This window comes from Panthera pardus, unplaced genomic scaffold (assembly GCF_024362965.1).
Source record: "Panthera pardus isolate Hobbes unplaced genomic scaffold, ASM2436296v1 HiC_scaffold_23, whole genome shotgun sequence".
NCBI classification, from domain to species: Eukaryota; Metazoa; Chordata; class Mammalia; order Carnivora; family Felidae; genus Panthera; species Panthera pardus.
The window spans coordinates 4,795,756-4,818,187 of record NW_026526799.1 but is presented as its reverse complement, the minus strand read 5'-3'; the positions used below and the strand labels follow the sequence as shown (position 1 = coordinate 4,818,187).

At 52.6% G+C, this 22,432-nt stretch overlaps 1 protein-coding gene across 1 annotated transcript; it reads right to left on the bottom strand.

Moving 5' to 3' along the window:
- Nucleotides 1–9,832: 9,832 nt before the first annotated feature.
- Nucleotides 9,833–22,272, bottom strand: WDR73 (WD repeat domain 73). Its single transcript, XM_019460346.2, is given in 9 exon segments — nt 9,833–10,366; nt 10,368–10,416; nt 11,900–12,265; nt 12,568–12,732; nt 18,899–18,963; nt 19,535–19,623; nt 21,147–21,235; nt 21,554–21,621; nt 22,164–22,272. Coding segments are annotated over 9 exon segments (1,119 nt in total). The 5' UTR covers nt 22,205–22,272; the 3' UTR covers nt 9,833–10,179.
- Nucleotides 22,273–22,432: the final 160 nt, after the last annotated feature.

Sequence of the window (22,432 nt, the reverse complement as noted above, 5' to 3'; positions counted from 1 at the left end):
TCCTGTGAGTGCGATGGCCAAAGGGTGAGCCGTTTTCATCAAGTGATCACAGACTCAGCCCCAGGGCGGAGAGTCCAAGAGACTCTAACGGCCACAAGCACCAGACCCCGCTGAGGTGCGTGTGACCCCGGCCTCCCTTCTGTTCAGCCCGGGGTTGTGGGACCCACTCACTGGCTCTGACTGCTCGGCTTGCAGAGAACAACACCCTCTCCCTTTACTTCTCTCCAGGACCCCGGCTCCCCAGGCCTTCTGCACAGCTCCGCCAGTCCTCTAGCGGAAGGCAGAGCGAATCAACACCAGCCCCTGTTCCCTGGTTCCCTGCGTATTTGGTGAGGCAGGCCCCACGCTAAGCACTTTATTGTAGGGTGTCGACCATTTCGGCCACTCTGAGGTGTGGGGAGACGCACAGAGCTGGGACTGCGGCCCTGATCTGTCTGCCTCCGCCACAGGGGGGGTCTCGATGATCCTGTCGTATCAGTCCCCAGATGTGCACTCCTGGGAGCCACGGCTTCTGTGGGGGTTGGGCTGTAACGTCGGCACGTAAGGGAACGATTGTGTGTGCCCAGAATGACTCTTGAGAGTCCCTGCCACAGCCCCTTAGCAAGGACAGCGTCTCTGTCAGGCCTGTGAGATGCTGATGTGCTGAAGGCCCACGGGGGTGGGGGGCAAAACCCGCGGGAAGTAGCGGCAGGACCCCGTCTCCCAAAACCGCTCCGGACAGCTCGTCCCTTTAACTAATGACCGCCCTCCTGTCCAGGCCACATCCCCTCTCTGTGCCCTGTGTTCTCATCTGCAGAACTCCTGACCCTGGGGTCCGATGCCCCAAACACCCTACCATCATTTAAAACACATAACTGTAGCTCAGCCCCCGGGGCCGGACCCCAACATTGTGAGACGCTGGCCAGAGTACAGGCCGTGACAGTCGTCTAAATATTGAGGGTTCCAAGTCAAGCTAACAGACTCATGTTCTTAGCGTCTCCCCTTAACAAGTATACTTCAGTATGACGGGGAACATCATCAGATTTGTGTGTGCGGGTTTTTTTTTTTTAAGTTTAAAATGCAGCTATTTTCAGGATATTCAGAAAATTCTGCAAGTGTCACCACTATCTAATTTTAGAACATGTTCATCACCCCAGGAAAGCCCGTATCCATTAGCGGTCGCCCCCCCCGTCCCTCCGCCCCACGTCCGCTCGCAGCCACTCACCCACTTTCTGTCTCTGCGGATTTGCCTGCGTGAACATTTCACATAAATGGAATCCTACAAAAAGTGGCCTTTTGTGACTGGCTTCTTTCCCTCAGCTTCGTGTTTTCCGGGCTCATCCACGTGGACCAGGTGTGAGTGCTTCACTCCCCTGTCCAGCCTGGAAGCGTCCCGTCGTCTGGATACAGCCCAGGTTTTGTTAACCCTGCATCAGCGGGTGGACATTGGCTCGTTGCACCTTTGGCTGTTGGGAATCATGTTGCCGTGAACATTCATGTGCACGTTTTCACGTTTTGTGTGGACGCGTTTCCGATTAGGAGTGGAATCGCCGGGTCCTCTAGTAACTCGATGTTTAACCTTTGGAGAAATTGCGAGACTTACTTTCCAAAGAGGCTGTACCATTTTACAGTGACACTGGCAGTATATGAGGGTTCTCATTGCTCCACATCCTCCCCCCAAACTGGGTATAGTTGGTTCTTTTTTTTTTTTTAAGATTTTATTTTTAAGTAATCTCTACACCCAAACGTGGGGCTCGAACTCACAACCCCGAGCTCAAGAGTTGCATGCTCTACCGACGGAGCCAGCCAGGCATCCCTGTTCTGTCTTTTTGATTCTAGCCATCCTGGAGGCTGTGAGGCGATGAAGCCAGGCTTTCAATTTAGAACCGGGGACTCCTGGGGCACCTGGGTAGCTCGGTTCGTTGACTTTGGCTCAGGTCATGATCTCCCAGTTCGGGAGTTCAAGCCCCATATCAGGTTCGCTGCTGTCAGCCTGTCAGCGCAAAGCCTGCTTCAGATCCTCTGCCCCCTGTCTCTGCCCCTCCCCGCTTGTGCTCTCCCCAAAAATAAATATGTTAAAAGAAAAAAAAAAGAAAGAACTGCGGACTCCTGCAAGGCCCAGGATGGAACCTGGCGGTGTGGGAGGAGCCGCCCCTGCCCTGCCCGCTCTGCGCTGTGAGGCCTCCCCTGCAAGTGCTCAGGTGCCCTGCTCTGTGCATGTGGGCTCTGTCCGTGCTCCTGCTCTGTCCGTGCTCCCGCCAGCAGCCGCTCTGGCCACCTCTCAGGCCCAGAGTGCACACGCCGACTGCCTGGTCTGTCCTTGAGAGGATGGAATGGACAAGAGGCCACTCAGGACGTTCTGGGGCCCAGGTTCCCGGAAGATGGCCTGGAGGAGGAACGTGGGATCTGTGGGCGCACTGCCTTGGCCATGTGGACTTCCCGGCCACGGAGAAGGACACAGCTAGAGGAGGGCTGGATGGGGCTGGGCCCTCTAAAGCACTGGGCCCTGGCACCCACATTTGAAAACTGTGGTAAAACAGGGGTGCCTGGCCGGCTCAGTCAGTTAAGTGTCCAACTCTTATTTCAGATCAGGTCACGATCTCATGGTTCCTGGGCTCGAGTCCCAAGTGGGGCTCTGCGCTGATAGCCTGGAGGCTGCTTCGGATTCTCTGTCTCCCTCCCTCTCTGCCCCTCCCCTACTCGTGCTCTGTGTCTCTTTCTCAAAATAAATAAAGAAACATTCAAAAAACTTTTTGGGGGGGGCGCCTGGGTGGCAAGCACCTGACTTCGGCTCAGGTCGCGATCTCACAGTTCATGAGTTCAAGCCCTGCATTGGGTGAGTTCGAGCCCCGTTTTGGGTGAGCCCCACTTTTCTCTCTCTTTCCCTCTGCCCGTTCTGGGATTCTCTCTATCTCTCTGCCCCTTGCTCACTTGTGCCCTCTCTCTCTCTCAAAAAATAAATTAATTTTTAAAACTCAAGTTGAAAAAAAAAACCGTAGTAGAACATACACAACATTAAATTTACCATTTTCTCATGTTTAAGGGTAATTCAGGGCATCAAAGACATTTGTATTTCTGTGCAACGATCACCACCATCCAAGACCAAAACTTTTTCACCAGCCCAAACTCAAAGCATATCCGTTCACCACCAACTCCCCGTTTCCCCTCCCCCCAGGCCCTGGCAACCACAGTTCTACTTTCTGTCCCCGTGAATTGGCCTGTCAGGTCCCTCATGTTAAGCAGATTCACACATTCGTCCCTCGTGTCTGGCTTCCCTCCTGGCGCCCACTCTGCCCGAGTCCACGGGGTGGTGCGGGGCAGAGGAAACCTAAACCGCCCGCTGACCGGTTATACTTCCCAGAGGAAACGTATCGCAAACGATGAACGAGCATATAAAGACGGGCTGCCGCACAGGTGGACACCTGTCACACATCCTTGCTCTCCTGGCCTGGAGGAGGCCTACGTCCCTCGTCCAGACAGCCGCGTAGTCCCCGCCCGGATCTGCTCACTCAAAAGCCTCCGGGCTCGGCTCTCCGGCCCGGCACGCGGGGCCGTTACTGACTGGCCACAGCCCATTTTCTCAGTCGTATTTCCAACTTGCTTTGCCTCCCAGGCTGGGCCTGTGGCGTTTCTCACTTCTGTCTCTTCCCACGTGGTTCCCTCGGCCTGGAACACCCCACCGTCTCCTTGGCCTGAAGGAAGGATACAACTCAAATATCCTCTTTCCTGATCACACCTGGTCTCTCACCAAGCCGGGGCGGATACTCGGCCCCCTGTGCCCTCAGAACACACGACTGCTTCCCCCTACACGTGGGTCCTTCAAGTCCCCCGCCAGCGGGGCCAGGTTGGCACATCTCTGTATCTCCTATCCCAGCGGCCAGCGCGGTGCGATGCTCAGTAAACGCGGTGGCGAGGACCGGAACCTGTGGCGTCACCTCCACCTCCCACAGCTGCGGGCACCTGCGAGCCCCGCTGACCGGACCCGTTCATAATAACCGGTCACGGCAACGACACACGGGAGGGACCGTTCATGCCTCCTGCCTTCATGCAAACCTTACCGTGCCCGGTCTCTGTCTCCCTTTCCTTGCCCTCCCTGTCCATCTCTCAGGCTGCGGTTTCCTTCTCGCCCCTGCTCTTCTCTGCACAGGTGTCCACGCTCCGGGCCAGGGATCCTTCCACAGACTCGCATCCTTGTCCCCCCGAGACCCAGCCCCACGCAGGAGCCACAGCGGTCCCGAACTGAATTACTCACCTTAGCTGCAGTGCCATTTGCTGTATTTGTTTGCTGCTTAGTCTTTCTCTTAGTTCTTGAATTTTTATGAGGCCAAAACAGTTCCCGAACATCCTCTCCCTTCCGTGCTGCTGAATCTCCGCTCTCCTTGCCCAGAGCTGGAGTGGGTCCTGTGCTGATGTCAGTGTGAAATGACTGGGTATCTGCAGGTCCCTCTAGGGATTCTCTCGGGCATCTTCCTAGAATTGCTGAGAGAACCCCAGGAGTTCCTTCCCGGGGACTGTGTAGGTTCCCACAGGAGCATTCTGGAAACTGGAGGTGAGGACGTGTAGTTGTCCCACAAATCGGAAGCTCAACTGGCATTTGGTGGCCGGGGCCACGCAGACGAAATGCGATTGTTGAGACAGTCCTGACCAACGCACGTGCTGCTGGACGTGCAGGGACTCGGGGTGGCTCACATACGTGCAGCAAGGGCATCACCTGGGAACCTCCGAGAAGTGCAAATTCTCCAGCCGCACCCCCAAACTTGAGGCGGCTTTATAATGTGGTGACTCGGCCAGGTAGAAGAACCACATCCCCCCAGAATTCCCTTCCCCGTATGTTTCCAGGTAGAGCGAGCCACAGGGGTCACTGTGGGATGAGACCTGGAGGTGGAGGAAGTTAAGTGGCTGCCATTTTGTTTTGATGCCTGGGCCGTGGGGCCGGTGCCTTTGCAGCTCATCCCGGCGCCGGTCTGCATGCGGCCGCTCTGTCTCCAGCGTCCCCACTCCTCAGCCACGGGCGGGCTTAGCTCCGTGGTGAAGGGTGCCAGCTCCTCCCGCAGGAGACCCACGTCGTCAACACTGGAGACAGCTAGAACTGACCCGCTCCAGGTGGTCCCGGCTCTGCCCTCCTACACCCACCTTCCCCTCCCAGCTGCCTGCCCGCGGGCCCCAGGCCCGGCTCCCCCAGGTCCGTAAGGTCAGGTGTGCGTGCGCGTGCGTGTGAAGTAGCCCCGGCTGGCCTGCCTCTCTCACTAAACCCTGGCTGATACTCTTACTGGTCACAAACTCCAGGAGTGGAGCCCAGCAACCTGAACCAGGTCTCTAGGTGCTTCTGACATGTGTGAAAGTTGGAGAACCAGTGATGGAGGGGAGCCTTTTTCACGTGGGCCTAGACCCTAACTTTTTACATCTACCGGAGGACAGCTTTGCACGGTTTTAATAGATCCGAATTTCCCGGAAACTCGACTCCTATAGAAAACAAGGGAAAATAGGGGCACCTGGGTGGCCGGGTTGGTTAAGCGTCTGACTCTTGATTGCAGCTCAGATCATGATCTTGCGGCTCGCGGGATCAAGCCCTGCGTCGCGCTGACAGCGCGGAGCCTGCTTGGGATTCTCTCTCCCCCCCGCCCCCCCCCCCCCCCCCCCCCCGCTCTGTTCCTCCCCTGTACGCGCGCACTCCCTCTCTCTCAAAATAAACTTAAAAAATAAATTAGGGAAAATGGCACATTCTTTTGTTCAGAACTTGCCAAGGAGGTTTTCGCCAGTTCCGAAGAGTCACGTCCTCAACTCCTTGGTGCGTGAGTCACAGATACGGCACACGCCTGTACTGGTCCGTACTCGGAGTGGTCCTGTTCTCGATGATTGTACACACGTATGAACATTTATGTATTGAAACACATATTCTTTTGTATTCACACTGGGTCTGAAATTGTAAGTAATCCATTTTCCCTGTAAAATTTTATTTCAGGGCAGAAAAGGGGTACTCACGGAAGGCATGCTGGGGCTGACAGTGTTGAGGGCCACCGTCTAGTGTTAATGATCGAGCTTGAGCAAGGGTGTCTGTGTGTGCGCATGTCTGTGAGCACACCCGGTTTCTGGGCCATGTGTTGGTATTATACGATTATATATGGTATCATATGATTATAGCACCTTCATAAGAGGAAATCAGCTAGTTCTCCAGTTTTTTTGTTTTTGTTTTTTAATGAAACTGTCTCTACGGCATGGGAACTTGCGTTCTTTAGAAGCTTAAAATAATGGGGGTGCCTGGGTGGCTTAGTCAGTTAAGCCTCGGACTTCAACTCAGGTCATGATCTCACGGTCCACAGGTTTGAGCCCCGCGTCAGGCTCTGTGCTGACAGGTTGGAGCCTGGAGCTGGCTTCGGATTCTCTCTCCCTCTCTCTCTGCCCCTCTCCCACTCATGCTCACTCTCTCAGAAATAAATATTAAAAAAAAATACAGTTTAAAAAAATGTACCCACAAAATTGCCCTACCCCCATTCTTTTTGGTGCTACTCCTTGAAGTGTTTTTTTTTAAACATTTTATTTCTTAAATGTTTATTTAAACTTAAAAAAAATTATTTATTGAGAGAGAGAAAGACAGAGTGGGAAAGGGACAGAGAGAATCCCAAGCAGGCTCCGTGCTGTCAGCGTAGAGTCCTATGTGGGGCTTGATCTCATGAGCCGTGAGACCATGACCTACGCCAAGATCAAGAGTTGGACACTTAACCAACTGAGCCACCCGGGCATCCCAGTTTTTCCTTCTTGAGTATTGGGTCATTTCAAATTTCTACTGAACTAGTAGTTTATAAATATCTATGTTTTTAAGAAAATTAACAGTATCGGGGCACCTGGGTGGCTCAGTCGGTCGAGAGTCTGACTTCGGCTCAGGTCATGATCTCATGATTTGTGAGTTCGAGCCCCACATCGGGCTCACCGCTGTTAGCATGGAGCCCACTTTGGGTCCTCTTTCCCCCTCTGTATGCCCCTCCCCCACTTATGCTCTCTCAAAACATAAACATAAAAAAAGAAAATTAACAGTATCTTGAGATTTTCAAATTAACATGTAATTGTACAGAGTAGTCTTTTACAGTCTTTGTCCTATTTTCTTTTTTTCCTTTTTCTTCCTTAATTCATACAGGTTTAGATGTGGTGCCAGCCTTCCGTCTTCAGATCCATCCTGGTTCCATCCCCTCTGCTTTATGCTGCAGGTGCAGACTCCTGCTGGCTGCCCCTCTGCGCTCCCCTACGGACGAGCTCCTGTCACATCTGGTCCTCTGGTCCTGGGCACAGGCAGGATGCTGGGCGGCGGAAGGAGAGGAGCCAGGGGACTCGGCCTGTCTGTACTTCCTGCACTCTCCCGTGGTCGCCTCGGAGGACCCCGCTCCTGCTCCGTGGCTCCAGCCTCCCCCCCTTCCCGCCCCAGCAAGATTACTGCGCTCCCCCTCCCCACTGGGAGGCCCGACCGTTCAGCTCTGGTCACCCGTCCCCCCCCACCCCTCTGTAACCCTCCGTGTAACTTGCTGCTGTGGCTCACGTCGAGGGCCCCACCTTCCCTCGCAGCCGCTTTCAGGTGCCTCGTAACTAAATCCCCACGACTGAATTACTCGGTGTGTTTGGCTCTCTGGCTGGACGATGACTGATTGATATGCATTTTATCAGGATTTTTCAGCAAAACAGCTTCTCAATTCATGCATTAACTCTACTATTTTCTAAAATAACTCATTTCTGCTTTCACTTGGTGACATAACATAGGTTAGACAGTGGTATGCTGCAGTATTTGCCAATTTCTGTGGGGTTAAATATTTCCATTTTGGCCATTTTCAAAGTACTGATGGGACATCACTGAACAGGGCTGAGAAGAGAACAGAATCAGCTCTCGAGGGGGCGTGGGGGAAATGAGTAGAAGACTTCAGAAAATGGTAAAAATGATCACATCTTGAAACTGTGTATTTTAAACTCCAAAATGTAATGTTCCCTCAACTTCACTGTTAAGCTGAAAAAAACAAAACAAAACAAAACAAAAATATTTCATTTGAAAATTAGGTTTTTCTCACTTCAAAATAATTCCTAAGTGCTATGAATTGAATTGTGCCCTCAACCCAAATTTCTACGTTACAATCCTAACCACCAATGTGACTGTATTTGGAGATGAAGCCTTTAAAAGATAAATAAGGAGGGGGCGCCTGGGTGGCTCAATCAGGTGAGCACGTGACCCTTGGTTTTGACTCGGGTCATGATCTCAAGGTTTGTGAGATCGAGCCCCACGTGGGGCTCTGGGCTGACAGTGCAGAGCCTGCTTGGGATTCTTTGTCTCCCTCTCTGCCCCTCCTGTGTGCATGCTGTCTCAAAAATAAATAACAAACATGAAAAAACCAGGAGAGGTAAATAAAGTTAAATGAGCTCATAATGTTGGGGCCCTAATCTGAAAGGACTGAAGGACTCTTGTCCTTCCAAGAGGAAAGAGACCAGAGCCCTCTCTGCAGGGACACAAAGAGGCCATGTGAGCACACAGAGATGGTGGCTCCCTCAAGCCAAGAGAAGAGGCCTCATGATGAAAGTTGCCGCCACCCGGATCTTGGACGTCCAGCCTCCAGACTGTGAGGACTGAGTTTCTGCTGCTTGAGCCCCCCAGTCTGTGGGGTTCTGTTACGGCGGCCCGAGCTGAGGAATACAAGTATGCCCTCCCCACAGCCAGAAAACCAGAGCCGTGATGGTCACCGTTTGTTCGGGGTGATGAAAGTTCTGGAATTGGATGCGGTGATGCTTGTGCAATGCTGTGGGTGTACTTCATTCTGTGCAATTGTATGCTTCAAACTAAAAAAGACCGCAGATTGTTGTATTTTACCACAATCATTTCTTTTTCTTTTTTGAGAGAGAGAGAGAGAGAGAGAGAGAGAGAGAGAGAGAGAGAGAGAGAGAATGGGCCCGAGTGAGCAAGGGGCAGAGAGGAGAAGCGGACTGAGGGAGAAGGAGGAGGCTCACCCGAAGCAGGGCTCAAGCTTACCCAACGTGGGGCTCGAACTCACGAACCGTGACATCATGACCCGAGCTGAAGTCATATGCTTAACTGAGCCACCCAGATGCTCCCCACGATCTTTAGGAATTGACAATATACCAAACCACTGAGTCATACACTTCCAATGGGTGAACTGTATGGTGTGTGAACTGTACACACAGGGTGTGAATTCTATGTCAATAAAGCTATTTTCTAAGAACTCCGAGTCCAAACAGTGACTAGTAATCAACTAATTTCAAAAACAAAATGGCTGAACATTCTTTAACAAGTGGGCCAGTGAGAAATTCTATGTGATGGGGATGCAGCGGCACTTTAGTATCTGCTACGGACCGGACTGCCAAAAAGAAACGTCCCTTGGGCCTACTCCCCTGGGAGGGCGGGGGCTGGTCTGGCAAGGTGCCACCCTGGTGAAGGCTGTGTTCCACGGCGGACCGGGGGGTGGGGGTGGAGTCCCAGCCTCTGCCCGAACTCGGGGGCCGCAGGGGGTACCGGGGACAAGGCCTGTCTCCCCACCCTGGCTCTCGGCATCCTGAGAACTATTTGCCCCCCAATTTTTTTTTTAATTTTTTAAATGTTTTATTTATTTTTGGGAGAAAGAGTGCAAGCAGGGGGGGGGGCAGAGAGAGGAGAGACACAGAATCCGAAGCAGGCTCCAGGCTCTGAGCTGTCGGTACAGAGTCCAACATGGGGCTCAAACCCATGAACCGTGAGATCGTGACCTGATCACTGACCTGACGCCCAACCTACTGAGCCACCCAGGCGCCCCTGGGGTTGACTCTTTTTTTTTTCATGTTTACTGGCCCATATACAATTTGAGTTCTGTAAAAAAGTTCACAAAACTGGTTTACAACATTTTCTGTTGTTTTGGTTCTCACTCTGATACTGTGAATACAGACAGGGAGGAAACACTGCCGTTCTACACGGGGGGTGGGGTGAGGGCGAAACGGTCGCTGCCAAGGGTTTATTGCGCCACGCATCTTGCCAATTATTTTTTAATACATTACTTCTAACTTTCCCAACAACCCTGGGAGGCGGTTATCACTAAAACGGGGGCTAAGAGAAGCTGGTTAATTAGCCCGAGGCCACTGGGCTGGGAACAGGGACCTGTGGTCACTTGAGTCCTAAGGCAGTACCTTGGCTTTCCGGTAGCTCCTTCTCTTCTTAGAGGCCTGGGCAGGGAGAGGCTGGAGTCAGCAGGCCGCACGGTGGTCCACCCAGTCCCACACGTGCAGAGAGGCGTCGCTTGCTGCCGATAACAAGGTCCTCGGCTTGTGGGGGTGCCAGGTGTGGGTAGTGACCAGTGGCGCAGTATCTGTCTGATTGTCTTCCAGGAAGATGTGACCTCTGTGAGTGAAGACAGGTTCTACTTGGCCCCACCGTTCCGTCCCAAGATGTGGCATCATAGACCTGGACTGTCCCATCAAAACCTGAGGAAGAACAAGAAAAGAGAGGATTGACACTGAAACTCTAAGGTAATTTTTCATTTTTTTGAAAAAAGTTATCTCTATGCCCAACGTGGGGCCTGAACTCACGACTCTGAGATCAAGAGTCGCATGCTCTACTGACTGAATCGGCCAGGCACCCCTAAAGTAATTTTTAAAGTTTGTTTGTTTGTTTATTTATTTATTTAGAACGTGAGTGTGTGGGAGGGGCAGAGAGAGACAGGGAGAGAGAGAATCCCAAGCAGGCTCCACACGGTCAGTGCTGACTCCAATGTGGGGCTCGAACTCACGAACCATGAGATCTGACCTGAGCAGAAACCAAGAGCCGGCTGCTTAACTGACTGAGCCACCCAGGCGCCCCACCCCTAAAGTAATTTTATAGTTTGCTCTGTGGTACTAAAACAGGCTATAGGATGAAAAGTCAAATAACAAAGATGCTTAAGGCCAGGGGCGCCTGGCTGACTCAGTCGGTATGGCATCCAACTCTTTGATCTCAAGGTCATGACTCTGAGTCCCACACTGAGTGGAAATTACTTGAAAAAAAGAAAAGATGCCTGAAGCCAACCGAAGGGCACATATCCTCTGCCCTCAATGTCGGCTCCACAGGGCATGTGATGGTGTATTTCTGTTGTTCATCTATTACGTGCCAGGTGTGAGGCCAATCCTAGACATGAATTCTTTTAATCCTCAGAACTGTATGAAACGGTACTCTTATTCTCTGGGGAACCAGGGAACTGAGGCCTCAGAGTCTTTTGAGTCTTGCCTCAAATTCCAGTCCTGCCACATGTGAACCCTCTCAGCAGATGGCCTCGCCTCCTGCTTGGTAGGGATATGGGAGGCTTTAGAGAGAAGCACCCTCCTGTCCCCCATGACTTAGCTCTACCCACACTCACTCCAGCCCACTGTCTACTTGCTACCAAAAAGCCAATTCCTCCACCAAGCTCGGTTCTTTCCTTCTGCTCTTTCTGGATCCTGCCATTATCAACGATCTTTTCTTAATCTCTCGACTATTCTCTCAACCTCTCCCTTCAATGGATCCTTCCCACTGGCTTTTAGAGATGCTCATTAACACCCTTATTCGGCTAGAAACTGCCAGGCCAGACCCAGGAGCCTACGGACCCGGTGGCCTGCTATCATTCGAAAAGCAAGCAGGCTGGGAAGCACTTTGCCATACCCTCAGCTCTTCCTGGAGCCGTCCCGGGGCCACCCTGCTGCCCTCGTTCTCTGCAGGCCTCTCGGCCAACATCGGCTCCGAGCTCCCGCCCAGGTAGGAAAGACCCGCTACCGATGTGGAAGTTTAGTAGCCAGAATGGGGAAGGGCCTGGCACAGAAGCACCTGGAAAGCTGACCTCAAACTTTCAGCTCCGGGCCAGATGTATTACGGGGCTGCGGGCTCCTTCCTGAGCACCATACAGTCCTCTGGAAGAGAGGGATCAAGTAACAGACACGAAAGGATGCCCGGCGGTACCTGAAATGGCCAGGCAGTCGTCCAGGCCTGGAGCCCAGGTCACTCGCAGCAGCTCTGGGGCGGGGCTCGGTGCGGACACGGGGCACCGCCCCGAGCTCACAGGGTGGCAGAGATCCCGGGGATCAAGGAGACAGAGCTGCCCGTCTGAGCCAAGGCTGGCAATGCTGGGCCCAGGGCCCCGGCGTCGGCCCCCAACTTCAGCACACCACCTCCTTGCAGCGGCCCCGGGGCCGGGGCCGGCATTCTCTGACGGCGCCCACTTCTGGCGGATGTCAACGAGCCCCAGCCGGCCCGAGGCACAGCAGAAGGCAAAGGTATCTGCGTCCAGGACCTGCAGGCTGCTCAGCTCCTCACTGTCGCCGACCCCTGGAAGACACACGGCGACACAGAAAAGCTGCTGGAGTCACAGGAGTCCGGCCGGGTCCGAGCCCCTTCCTCCGGAAGCTTCCCTCTGGCCCCAGGCACCTCGCCACGCTCCGCCCAGCTGGGGTCGGTGCCGGTCCCGGGCCTGCCTCCTCCAGCCCCGATGCGGGAGCCCCTCGAGGCCAGGGCCCGCCTCGCCTCCACCTGGTCTCCCCAGCACCTGGCACACGCGGCTGAACTCTCTTCTTCACACGGCTGAGGGGGGCCGCCAGGAGAGGCCGGCGAGGGCCGAGCTGCTGCGGTACCTGAGGAGTACGTGGTCTTCTGAGTTTCCAGATCCACAACCTTCAGACCGCGGAGCCTCGCCCCGTGCAGGACTCCGGGGGCCATCGAAGAGAAGATGGCCACCCTAGGCCAGAGACTCCCCTCCTCCTCCTGCACGGCAATGGTGCTGACAGCTTGAATGACGTCTGGGGGGAAAGGAGGAGAGGCTGAAGCCCGGGACGGTGAGGAAGTCTCCAGACCTCACAAAGTGAGGGCCGGCCAGCAGTCTTCCCTCGTGCCTTTAGGAGGTCAAGGAAGAGAAAGGGAGCTGACAGGTGGCAAGGGAGGATGTGAGACACGAGCACTGTGTTCCGCTCCCATTTCTGAAACGGTCACAAGTGCTTTCGTCTCTTTCCAATTTGTCCTACACACGGTTCTGCAGAGGGGAGATAATGAACCATAGTAGCCACCTCAGAACCCCAAGAGCAGTTGGGGCTTTTTATAGTTTTGCAAAGAACAAATAAGGATAGAAGAAAGCAGAGAGCACCCCGATGATGTCATTTACATCATAGGTGAAAATAACGGTACAGAGGTCACGAACTAATAGTATTTCTTCAGACGCACGTTCCACGACCTCCAGCGATCTGCTGAAGCCCAACAAGTAATGGTTACAACACAGATGTCGTCTTCAGACCTAAACGGGGCGGGAAGGCCCACGACGTTGTGAACAGAAGAGTCGCCGGACCTCAAGTTGAAGGAAATTTCAGTTGTGTTTGTCTCAGCCTGCTTGGTTCTCACCGCCACCTGCTACGGTTTGCTGCTTTCTCTTAATGGCAGCCATTTTTGGACTCGGCTGAGAACAATGAGTTTGCTGCACACGCTACTTAATGGGGGACGCAGATTTCCCACTTTATGTTTTCTTGCCCCGAGACAGGCTCATTATTTGGTCTCCGCATTCTCGGAAGAAAACGGAGACCTATCTATTCTTTAAATTCCGCAGGCTAGGTGAAAGCCAGCCTGAGGAAGGAACGGGTAAGAAGGAACGCTGACGTGGCTTGTCAAGCGAGCACATGGCAGCAAGAGAGCATTTCCATCCCAGGGGTTCACGGCCGTGTCCGGCCGGGCTAGAATGCAGACATCCCTTGTGGGTTGCTCCTCAAGCCCACGGGCTCCGGGTGGCCTTGCCCCAGACTTGTTGAACGTAATCGCTCCTATCCACAGGAGCTGAGCAGGCTCGGAGCAGACACAACAGCTGAGCCTCAGGACCAGCGTTGGTCTCTGGGGACCACCGACGGGGCGGGGATTCAAACCGGCCCCAGGAGAGCCTGCCTGACTCCCCCGGGCCACGTGTGAGCCCCTCCTCTTCCCTTTCTACACCCTCTGAGGAGCCTGGAACAGATTCCCCAGGACCTGCTGCTCAGATGTGATCCGTCCTCTGATGGGGGAGAGGAGGCGGCCAAGGGAGAGCCGTCAGAGACCTATTTCAAAGATGGGGTGGGAAACCAAGGCTTCGGAGCCTCCTGACCGGAGAATCACTTTATAGTTATTCAGAAAGAAGTGCAGGCCTCCTCCTCCTCCTCTCTCTAGTCAGTGGTAAAATGCTCTCCTCCAGGGAATCCACACCACATTTAGCAAGCCAGCTCCAAACAGAAGAGAAATGACTAGAAAAATCAAAGCAAAAGACACAGTGAGGCACCTCCAAGAACTTGGCAATAAAAGAAGGTTGTGGCTGAGGATTAACCCAACACAGAGTAGGTCAGAGCAGAGGCAGGCACACTCCTAAGGAGTCAGAATGGCGCCCTCACCTGCAACACTGAGCAAATGGATGAACGGTGATCTAAAGGATGGTGGTGTCCCTGAGAGGGGGGCTGTCCGGCCATGGGAACAAAGAAAACAGTGGGGTCTGTCCAGGACAGGAGGGGCCACGCCAGACTGAATACTGAACTTCAGAGTGGATACAGCAGGTGAAATTCAGCTGAGACCTTTCGAAATGTATTCATCCAGCTCAATGGTTTCCGCAGCCCTAGTGAAAGAAGAGGCCTCGGGCGCTCACCAGGGGCACGGACGGCAGTGAGGCCCGGCCAGCAGAGCCTTCTCAAGTTTTATACTTTCTGCCTAAGACAACTTGCAAAAACACAATCTGGAAACTTCTCAGCTGATTCCTCTTGTTACGGTTTCATTTAGCACGCAGTCTTTGATTACATTCCATCTTCTATAGGCAAAGAATAAGGACCTGGAATATTCCACGTTTAGGGATACTCATGGCAGTCTTTTGAGTCTGCTGAGTACGTCTGCCTCTATAAACAGATTAGTTTAGGACGTGGTAACAATATCAAGTTTTTGAGACAACAAAGCTGTGGGTCAAAACCTGGACCTTGGAACATTCACCTAGGTAATGCTACGCTTTTGGGCTTCTAGGCAAACAGCTGGCCAATCTTCCCTAGGCTCTGGAATATTCTGCTTTAATATCTAGGGGAAGGTAAGTCTTGATCTGATTTCCCATTCCCACATGAATGTCAAAGCAACCCCCTTCGGCCAGTAGCTCTCCTGGGCCTGGGGCTTTAGGTCCTATTTGGCACCTGGTACCAAACAGGCGCCTCCACACGGTGAGACTCCTCTCCCACTCATCTCTAAACAACTGCCACCCCACATGGCCTATTTTTAGGCAAAGATAAAGAAACAACTACAAGTTCCTGGCATAATTATGGACAGACAGAAAGATCAGTGGAACAGAACTGAGAGTCCAGAAATAAATCCTCGTATTTATGGTTAGGCAACTTTCAACAAAGGCATCAAGACAAATCAGCGGAGAAAGGTGAGGCTTTTTGACAAACAGGGAAGAGACAACTGGGTATTTCCACGCAAAAAGATGAACTTCGACTGTTACTTCAAGCCATACACAAAAGGGAACACGAAAGAGATCACAGGCTTAAATGCTGGTGCTAAAACAAACTCTGGGAGAAAAATAAAACAAAGCAGAGGGGACAGTCTGTGGGTTAGGTAAAGATTTCCTAAATCGGACCCTAAGAGTACAGTCCTTAAGAGAAAACACTGACAAACTGGACCTCATTAAAATGGAGACCTCTTATGCTTCAAAACACTCTTAAGAACGTGAAAAAACAAGCTACAGACTGGGCGAAAATAGTAGCAAAACACGTACCGGGCGAATAATTTGTATGTGGGATGTACAGAGGACTCTTACAACTCAATGAAGACAAAAAAGTAAATCAAAAACTGGGCAAAATATGTGACCAAATATGAGCACCAAGAAAAGAAGAAGCATCTCTGTTTTTGCTTTGCTGTTGTATCCCCAGCTGGACACATCCAAAGAGCACAAAGAGGAACTGTTGACTGAATGAGGAGATGTTCGCTACTGCTACAAATAATAGTAACAGTATTATCATAACTGTTCCCCTTTAAAAAGTTTATTTAGGGGTGCCTGGGTGGCTCGTCGGTTAAGCGTTCGACTTCGGCTCAGGTCATGATCTCACAGTCTGTGGGTTCGAGCCCCGCATCGGGCTCTGTGCTGACAGCTCAGAGCCTGGAGCCTGCTTCCGATTCTGTGTCTCCCTCTCTCTCTGGCCCTCCCCTGCTCATGTTCTGTCTCTCTCTGTCGCAAAAATAAATAAAAACATTAAAAAAAAAATTAAAAAAAAAATAAAAAGTTTATTTATTCTGAGAGTGAGACATGTGACAGGGGCAGAGAGAGAGAGAGAGGGAGACAGAGAATCCCAAGCAGGCTCTGTGCTGCCAGCACAGAGCTTGACATGGGGCTCAAACTCATAAACCATGAGATCATGACTTGAGCTGAAACCAAGAGTTGGACGCTTAACCGACTGAGCCACCCAGGTGCCCCTTTCTTTCTTTCTTTTTTTCAAAGTGATCTCTACGCTCAACGTGGGGCTCAAACTCATCACCCCAAGATCAAGAGTCACAAACTCCACAAACTGAGGCAGCTGGTACCCCCGTAAATGTTCCCTTTCATTGACAAATCTGCCTCCAGGAACCAGCTCAAAGCAAAATGGAGGCAAGGACCACATTGCTGCTCAGTAAGTACCCTACCACTTTTTTTCAGAGCCCGTACACCTGTACTGAGATCAATTATTATCATCTAACTATACTTAGACCCTGACATGGTTCTGAGCAGACCCTGAAGTTAGACTAGACCCATGACCAGGCCGTGTTACTATCTTCATAACTTTCAACAAGTTAGCTTCTCTGGGACAGACTCTGTTCTCAGACTTCTGAGAATATAATGATATCATGCATGGAAAGTACTTGGTACAGTGCCTGGAGTATAATACGCTTACTAATATTACTGTCACCTTGTACAGATTATTGGTTAATTTGAGCAAGTATCTATTAAACGTACAGTGAAACCAGAACATCAAAGGGCCTGGCACAGCATGCCATCTCAGCCTGCTGAGGGTGGGGAAAAAAAACAACAAAACTGTCTCATGAAGATCTGAATAGGCATTTCACCAAAGAAGACATATGAATGGCTGATAAGCCCATGAAAAGATGCTCAATATTATTAGTCACTAAAAAGATGTAAATGAAAGCCACAAGCAGAAACAATTTCACGCTCAATAGGATGGCTTTAACAAAAAAGACAAAAACAAATGTTAATGAGGACATGGAAAAATAGAAACCCTCACACACTGTTGGGGGGAATGTAAACAAAGAAGCCATTGTGGAAAACACTTTGGAAGTTTCTTTAAAAAATCAAACATAAATTTACCACCTGACCCAGCAATTCCACTCCTGTCTATCCAAGGGAAATGAAAACTTATGTCCACACGGAGACCCGTAGATGAATGTTCTTGGCGGCATTCTTCATAATAGCCAAAAATCAGATCCATCAACTGGTGAAGGCTGGCCCAATAGAATAGATCCACGCAGTGGAATACTAGTTGGCCACAAAAAGGAACCACTGATTCACAATGTATCACTGCCGTTCGTCCTGACAGTGTCTGGGGCACCAGGTGCCACACCAGGTGTGACAAGGAAGACCTCAAGGCACTGTGCGAAGCGAAAGAGGCCACATACAACAGACTGCATACTGTACGATTCCACAGACAGGACATGTTCAGAAAAGGCGAACCAACTATAGAGACAGGAAGTAGGTTAGTGGTTGCCTGGGGCAGGTGTGGGCATGGGGATTAGCAGTAAACGGCACAAGAGATGTTACTGGGGTTATGAAAATGTCCTGAAACTGATTTATAGTGATGGCTGCAGAACTCTTAAATGTACTACAAATCACAGAACCGTCCACTTACAATGTGTGAATTTCAATAAAATTGTAAAAAAATCATCATACGTACAAGGAAACGATACAAACTGGCAGCTACAACATTAGACAAGTGACAAGTGACAAAGAGGGAAAAGCCCTCTGAGTCAGCGACTTCGAAAAGCAAATGAGCACAAGAGCGGCCGTTCTGTACCAGTGAAACTTGGGGAGAAGCCAACAGCTGCCAGCCAGTTTCTGGGAAGCGTCTAAGCGAGGCGGCGTGGGGACCGGGGACAGAGGGTCACACAAGCAAAGGGCCGGTTCCAACAGTGGTCCTGAGCCCCCGAGGCACGTCTCCATTCTGGCCGACGGTGGGAGGATGGAAGGGGCTGGATCAGGGCTGCAAGCTCTTGGCGCCTCCCGGATGGGAACCCGCATACCCACTGCCGGAAGGAGCCCTATTCCGCGTGAGGGAATGGGATCAGGTCACGTTCCTTTTCCTGTTCCCGCCAGGGAGCAGAGTGACCTAAGAGGGAGACTGGTCAGCCCCGCCTCGCCTCCTGCTCGCTCCTTAAGTTTCCATGGCCACGAAGAAAGGGGACCTCTTTGCCCCCGCCGCCACCTCCTGCAAGAGGCGACCTCACCTGAGCGGCCCCAGCTCTGCCCTCGCAGCCGCCCCTGCTGGGGGGAGAGGCACCGCTTCACTAGGTGCTCTGCTCACGACTGGGTGGGCAAACTCAGTTCCTGGAGCGGGCTACAGGAAGCTCCATTTGGGAGCTGTAAGCCGGACTCTGGTAGCTAATGCATCTTTGCCCATGACCAAGTAGATACTGCATTTTCATTCCCGCCTGGCTCCGAGAATGCTTTTTTTCTTTTTTAGCGTTTATTTATCTTTGATAGAACGCAAGCGGGGCAGGGGCAGAGAGAGGCGGATGGAGGACCTGAGGCGCGCTGTCAGCACAGAGCCTGACGCGGGGCTCAAACTCATGAACTGTGAGATCACGGGCCCAAGTTGGGTGCTCAACCGACTGAACCGCCCAGGCTCCCCTGAGGCTCTTCTTAACTGGCTTACATTGGGGGCAGGGGTGTAGGAGTATCAGGCCTTCTTACAGCCCAGCCCCCACCACGTCAAATTCACTCACCACTGTCCTCTGTCACCTGCCACACATGCAGGTGACAACCTGGAAGACCACTGGTTACCAGCAACCTATTCAAACCAGATAGGAAGTATCAGTCCAGACGGTGGGGCGCAACCCCGCCTACCTCCCCACCCCCCACACGCACCCTCAGCTCGGGATCCCTACATTCCCCACACCGGGAGAGCTTCCTGCAGGAAGGGGTCATCAAGACCAGTCACCCCCATGTAACAGATGAGGGACAGCCCCAGAGCTCACGGGAGTCACGGCACTGAGCCCAGGCTTCTACGTGGCCTGGTGGGTCCTCACACCAGCACGGAGCCGGGACACGCAGCCCTGACCCAGAGACTCTCCCTCCCCGCCGACTGGGGCTATTAGTCCCCGCTACCCAGCACCAGCTCTTTGACAAACTGCACTCCCTGGAACAGCTCTGGTGCTCTGTGGGGAACATTCGTCCCCAGGTCTGCGAGGGACATGAAGCTACCGGAACGATGGTTTTTTAATATTGTGAATCCGGATGTGTGGGCGCGCCTGTGTGCTGAGAGGGTAGGGGCAGAGGTGGCGATCAAGAGGCCGGACGCCCCGGACGTTTCTAGCCACTCCACCCCAAATGGAAGGGCTGGGTCACGGAGCTGACCATACCTTGTGTCCGGCACGTGCTTCAGATCAAAGACAGACGTGTCTGAAAATCCTCCGTGGCGTACCTTGAAATCTCTTTCTGGGAATAAGCCCTGAAATGCAAAGGGGTGGCTGGTCAGAGAGCCTGCTTTCCCAAGGAACGTTTCAGACGAACTCTGGGTGGGGGGTGGGGGGGTGGGGGACAGAGAGAGAGAGAGAGAGAGAGAGAGAGAGATAAAGAGAGAGAGAATCCCAAGCAGGCTCTGTGCTGGCAGTCCAACTCAGGGCTCAAACCCACAAACCGTGAGATCGTGACCTGAGCCAGTGGGGCACCTTAGCCACCAGAGCCACCCAGGCGCCCCGGTTCTTCTAACGCTAAAAATGCAACAGCCACCAATTGTCCAGTGTTCGCTGTGTCAGGCACTGTGTTTAGTGCTTTTTCTACAGTATCACATTGAATTCTTACAACCACCCCGTCACGTAGGTTCTTACAATCACTCCGATTCGAAAGTGACAACACTTGGGCACAGGGCACTTGAGCAACTTTTCTAAGGTCACACAGGGATTACGCCGTGAATCTGCACCCACGTCTGTCTGACCAAAGTTCATGCTCTCGGCCACCAGACGCCACCATCCCCCCACTATCTCCACGTGAGCAACCGGAAGCAGAGGGAAGGGAGGTGGCCACAAGCAAAAGAAGCCAGGGGTGAGGTAGGAGGTAAATAAGGCCTCTCATCAAGGCTCAGGATGGGTGAACGAGCTCCCGGCTCAAGCTTGAGTGGTGGGGATCGGGGAAGGCGGGGGGGGGGGGGGGTGGTGGTGGCATCAAGAGCACTAGGCAGGAAGCTTCCCCCCAGGGAAACAAAGGTCAGGCTGCCCTATGAGATGGGTCTGAGTGATTCCACAGCAACCCTGGGCAGCTATCACCTCTTTTCTTCTTCACGTGTTCTCTTCTCTTTGCTTCTGAAACATTGACCTTTTCTGACACCCCTCCTACTTCGAAGACTATTATTCCTTCTGAGTAGGTGTTGTGGGTTCATCTTCCTCTAACCGTTCCTTACATGTATTCCCTGAAGTTTTATCTTTGGACACCTTCTGCTTTTATTCCTGAGACACTACAGTCACCCTAGGTGATCTCAACCATTCTAAGGGCTTCCACCACCCTCTATACCCTAATGGCTCTCTAGATCTATTTAAAAAAAAAAAAGAAAATTTTTTTTCATGTTTATTTTTGAATGTGTGAGCAGGGGAGGGGCAGGGAGAGTGGGAGACAGAATTGGCAGCAGGCTCCATGCTGTCAGTGCAAAGCCCGATGTGGGGCCCAAACCCACGAACTGTGAGATCATGACCCGAGCCGAAGTCACCCTGCCAACTGACTGAGCCACCCAGGTGCCCCTGGATCTCTTTTTGATGACGTTAAACTGCCCTCTTCCTCTGGGAGCCCCCGGAAATTTCAGACATTCTGTAGCACTCCTCTCTGTGGGTACTTGCCTCCCTCTATTAGACTAGAAGGGGAGGACCAGTGTTTGTCCCTCTCTCTTTCTGGTGTCCAGGGCAATACCTACTAGACAACAGGAACTCCCTAAAGGTTCAACAAAAGGAGACACACATGCTCAGCATTTATATTTCTAGTTACCTGGTTTTCTTTTACAGAAAGTCTGAGAGGTAGTAACAGATGAAGAATCTCATTTTTTTTCAGGCTTTCATAGCCAGCAACACAGACTCCTGGAAAAAGAAGAAGGAGCGGTGACAAACTGCTAGGAAGATTCTGGACCACGGCTGGGGTCTAGAAATTCCGGCAAATCCCCCAAAGCAAAGACAAATTCCTCTGCCATTGGTATGCAGCCTTGTACTGGGGAATGGAAGAGACTTAGACCTTAATAAGAGGAATATAAGCGCTGACGGAGTGTGAACATTGCTACGAGACCAAGAAGAGGCCTCAGATTCCCAGAAGTGTGGGTTGGGTCCCTCTGGGCTGAGCTTCAGAGTCCCAGCCTGAGAAGGAAGATTCCATCTCCTTCAGGGCCAGGTAGGGCACATCACCTTTGTCATCAATCCATTCAAGGACTCGTGTGGCTTCGGAAAGGTCGAATGCATGGAAATCTTGGTACCTGCATGATAAAGACACAATGTCACATGGTGCGCACCACTCTACAGCTGTTCAAGAACTCAGAGGCCGGTGAGATCCGGTGGGTAAGGGACCCAGGCTCTGGAGCGAGGCAGACCTGGGAGCAGGTCTTCTTGCACATTTTAACCCCCGTGTGACTGGGCCCAGGCCAGTCACAATATCCCTGAGCCTCGGTCCTCATCTCTAAAATGGGATTCCCAGAGTACCCAGACTTCCTTCCCAAGGTTGATGTGAGGAAGCAGAGAGACAGATCATCTGTTCAGAGATCCACTCCGGCTGGCGCAAAATAATTGGTGGCTCGTGTGATCAATTCTCCTCCGCAAGCACTGCGCTTCCTAGTACCCCACACAACGGCGCACATAGGCGGGTGCCGCTTCCGAGACGCGGGAGCCGGCTTCCAGGCGGAGTCCTCGGTGTCGGCCCCCGCGCCCACCCCAGGGTTCCTCACGCGCTCCAGCCCGCACCCGTCCCCCCGCGCCGCCAGCTGTAGGCCCGGGTCCCACGTCCCAGGCCCACAGGATTTACAAGCGCAAGGATTCCACCAGCCAGTCCTCCGCTGACTCCATGGCAACGCCGCTTCCGCTACCCCACTTCCGCCTCTGAGAACCTTCCTGGCGCGAACCTCTCGCGAGAAGTGGGGGCGGCCCGCTCGGGCTGGGGGCGTGGCTCACGCCAGCGGGGCGGGGCCGAGAGGTGTCCGACCGCCGGCACCAGCGCGCGGTGCCCTTGACCGGCTGGGTCCGGGGTTCTCCCGGCAAAAGCTCCGGGGAAAATGACGTAAAATCCGGGGTTCC